The sequence below is a fragment of the Propithecus coquereli genome, unplaced genomic scaffold, assembly GCF_000956105.1.
Source record: "Propithecus coquereli isolate 6110/MARCELLA unplaced genomic scaffold, Pcoq_1.0 Scaffold81, whole genome shotgun sequence".
NCBI classification, from domain to species: domain Eukaryota; kingdom Metazoa; phylum Chordata; class Mammalia; order Primates; family Indriidae; genus Propithecus; species Propithecus coquereli.
The window spans coordinates 7,591,122-7,595,090 of NW_012154285.1; the positions used below are offsets into that span (position 1 = coordinate 7,591,122).

At 59.6% G+C, this 3,969-nt stretch overlaps 1 protein-coding gene across 3 annotated transcripts in view; it reads left to right on the forward strand.

The window, feature by feature from the left end:
- Nucleotides 1–2,836, forward strand: part of SDSL (serine dehydratase-like) — a 21,267-nt gene extending 18,431 nt beyond the window's left edge. For all 3 annotated transcript variants that reach the window (XM_012663561.1, XM_012663560.1, XM_012663562.1), the window contains exons 5-6: nucleotides 1,333–1,421; nucleotides 2,226–2,836. In XM_012663561.1, the coding sequence (XP_012519015.1) occupies nucleotides 1,333–1,421; nucleotides 2,226–2,589 (453 nt within the window). In that variant the 3' untranslated portion in view covers nucleotides 2,590–2,836. The remainder of the gene's footprint in view (nucleotides 1–1,332; nucleotides 1,422–2,225) is intronic.
- The last annotated feature ends 1,133 nt before the right edge of the window (nucleotides 2,837–3,969 follow it).

Here is a 3,969-nt window from a genome sequence, read left to right on the forward strand (position 1 = left end):
TTCCATCCCAGTTGCCGCAAAGGACACGATTTCATTCTTTTTCCCGTAGCCGAATCAGTATCCCATTGTGTATACACAGCACGGCTGGATTTCCACTCTGCCTGTTTGGGGGCCGTGAATGGGGGCTGCGCAGGAGGGGAGGCAGCCGGGGGACCTCCAGGTGACAGATGTCAAGGACTATGCAGTTCTAAATCTAATTTTTGTTTCGATAACTCAGGAGAATGAGGCTCGTCTCTTCAGCTACATGGGAAATTCCTTGTGGGCAGAGACCATTTCTTTGGCTTCTCTCCTGCCCAGGGGGTCCCCCCGCACAGGACTGGGCACAGAATGGGCTCTGCAGGGTCCCAGAGGAGGGGCGGAGGCTATTTCTGGCTCCCTTGGGACCCTCAGTCTCTCACTTGGAAGAGGAGGCTTCCACTGAGATGGGCGGGTGTGGGGTCCCTCAGAAATGCTGTCTTGGTTTCGGTTCCCCCAGAAGCGGCGCCTGACTCAGGGACCGAGGTGCACGCAGTTTATCTGCGAGGTGGCTGCAGGAAGCATCGGGAGGAGTGTGGCCGTGAGGCAGGGCAGGGAAGAAAGCCCACAGACAGGGTGTGAGTGGCCAGGTCACCTCTGTGGGCAGCTGGGTTCGGTTCCCACCACGGGGACCCCCTGGGAGAACACGCCGCGGGGTGGGAAGCTGGGGCGTTCACCCACCCACTCACACCCCTTCTGGCGGAGGCTGCTCTGGGGGTGTCGGCTCCTCGGCACCTGCGCTCTGCCTTGCCACCTGCGGGCAAAGTCGCACGGCCAGTGAATGCCCTGCAAGGGACCTCCAGGCGGGCTGCAGGGACACGGCCTCTGCCGCAGACGCAAAGCTGGTGAGAACAGAAAAGCCCTCCCTGCTGTGGGCGGCTTGGGCCCATCGCGTTCCGGGCCGGCCTTACGTGCCACCTCTCTGGCTGCTCGCGGGCAACTGGCAGGGCGTCAGAGGGCCGGGGCCGGTTTGCACAGACACCATCTGCAGTGACCGAGTGGCTCTCTGGGGCTTGATCTGAAGGGCTCGTCCCCTGCCGGTTGGTCAGCGGTGGACACCATGTGGCTGGCCTTGGAGATCCCCTGCGCCTGGCCTCCCCGGCCGGCCTGCCTTCGTTCTCATACAGCGTGGTGGCAGGAGGGGTCCCTTCAGGATGACGGGAAGCACGTGGCATTCATTTGTACGCCCGATGCGTCCGGTGAGCCCACACCAGGTCTGGCCTTGTCCTCGGGTGTCTCCAGCCTGCTGGCTCCCAGGCCCCTGCTCCAGCCTCCGTAGCACTCCTGGGTCTTCTGAGGGGCCTTGGTTTCTCTTAGGTCTGGGACAAGGCCAATCTGAAGGCGCAAGAGTTGGCCCAGAGGGACGGCTGGGTGAACGTCTCCCCGTTCGACCACCCCCTGATATGGTAAGGCTGGTGTCCCCTCCCAGGGACTGCAGCGCTGGGGGCCCTGGGTGAGTCAGGGTCCTCTCACTGGACAGAAGGGAAACTGAGGCCCAGGGGGAGAAGAGGCTTCAAAGCCAGCCCGACACGGGGTTCAGACCCTGCTTCTGCCACTTAGGAACTGTGGGACTGTGTTCAAAGCACCTCGCCGCCCCTGCCTTAGTTTCTGCACGTGCGGAATGAAGATGACAGTATGAAGTCCCTTTTATTGAGCATGTACTTTGGGGCCAGGCGCCAGGCTAAAGGCTCTCCCTGCGCTGTTCTGTTTGCCCGCCCCACAGCCCTAGAGGCGAGTGTTGCGATACCCATTCTGTGGGTGAGGACACTGAGGCACAGAGGGTCGACCACTTGCCCAAGGTCACACAACTAAGGCAGTGGCGGAGACACAGGGTCCCGGTCCCCGAACTTGAATGGGGCTGGTTCCAAGCGATACGCGGGCCCCCTCTTAGCCACACAGCACTGATGTTGCCTGTTTCTGAAGGTGGGGGGCTTGAAGAGGATAATGTCCAAGGAAGCGCCCGGGAGGGGGATGGAGGGGGACAGAAAGAACGAAGGAAGAAGTGTGTGTGGAGAGAGAGTGGATGGAAGCTGGGCCAGCCACCTGTGGCAGGGTCTCCTCTCCCTTGCTATGGATGCGGAGGGGATGACGAGGGTGTTTTACATATATGTGGGGGGCAGTGCCACCCCCCCATGGTCTCCCCCAACCCCAGGAGCCTTTGGGTCTGGGGGCCTCTCTCACTCTTCTCCTCCCTCCTGCCCCCTCCCCAGGGAAGGCAACGCCAGCCTGGTGCAGGAGCTGAAGGCAGCCCTGGGGACCCCGCCGGGCGCCGTGGTGCTGGCAGTGGGGGGTGGGGGACTCCTGGCCGGGGTGGTGGCCGGCCTGGTGGAGGTGGGCTGGCAGCACGTGCCCATCATCGCCATGGAGACCCGCGGGGCGCACAGTTTCAACGCAGCTGTCAAGGCGGGCAGGCTGGTGACATTGCCGGACATCACCAGGTGGGCGCGGGCTGGGGACATTTGTGAGGGCCTGGAGGGTGGGAGTGTCGCTGCCCTAGGGCCTCCCAGTCCCAGCCAGTGGGGGCAAGGGGTACCCGAAAGGCTCTGCTTGGCCCTGGGACTCCAACCACGGTGACGCGGACCTAGGTTAGAAGGCAACGCTGAAAAGCAGGAGAAGAGTGGATTCATTTAAACCTCATCAATTAATGAGACGAGGCTTCATTGCCTGCGTCATTATAAAAGCAATTTAAGTGTGTTGCAGATAAGTTAGAAAATGTAGACAAGCAGTGAGCAACAGAAAACAAAATGTCACCTTCATTCCACCGTCCAAGATGAACACTACTCAGACGGAGCTGCCCTTTTCTGTCTTTTCTTTTTTGGTTTTGAGACTGGTTATTGCTCTGTCACCCAGGGTAGAGCGCAGTGGCATCAGCCTAGCTCACAGCAACCTCAAACTGCTGGGCTCAAGCAATCCTTCTGCCTCAGCCTCCCGAGTAGCTGGGACTACAGGCATGCGCCACCATGCCCGGCTAATTTCTCTATATATTTTTAGTTGTCCAATTAATTTCTTTCTATTTTTAGTAGAGATGGGGGTCTCGCTCTTGCTCAGGCTGGTCTCCAACCCCTGGGCTCAAACGATCCTCCCGCCTCGGCCTCCCAGAGTGCTAGGATTACAGGCGTGAGCCACCGCTCCTGGCTAGTACAGCCTTTTAAGTCCGCTTTCCTAAGCACCTACTGTGTGCAAGTTTCTAGGGGGACAAATTAGAAAAACAAAACTCAGTCCATGCTCAGGAGACTTGCACCTGGACACGTGAGTCTCCTTCATGTCTTTCTGGTACAATCTCCCCTCTTTCCGGGCCCACACCCACCCGCCAATGTTGCCATGCTGCTGTGGCCTGGCAATCCTCTGAGCCGTCTAACCTCTAAGTCTTAGCTTGTTCTGTCCTTGCCGCCTGGAATGCCAGCCCCGTTCGCCCCGAGGCAATCCTCTGAGGCCCCTCTGGGCAGTGCCATCTCATCTGGGAGGCCCTCAGGGCACCCTGTGTGTGTGTGTGTCACTCTTCAGCCACGAAAGAGATTCTGGGTGTGCCTTTATGGTTACTGGCTGCGGCAGAGGAGCTAGAGGGCAGGGACTGGCTTGTTTAGCTGCGAGCCCACGGAACCCATCCCAGGAGCCTGGCCCGGCAAAAGCTCTTACTGGAGTTCATGGCCTGGCCATTTCTGTGAATGACCCGCCATCACCCCGTGCGTGGGCTGCACACCTGGGGGTCGCCTGGGCTCCCCGCTGCCCCCGTCAGGTTCTGTTCCGCCTCCCTCTAGAGTCCAGCTTCCTTCCGGCCCCTCTCTCTCCCCACCCCCCAGAGCATCATCGTCCCCCATGGTGGGTGTAAGAGCTCCCCCAACCCCGTGCCACCCTTATGACCCTTTGTTTTGGGTACCATCTTCATCGGGCTAGAGTTCATACGCTGTACAGTTTACCCGTTTAAAATATACGGTGGTTTAGTACATTCACAGA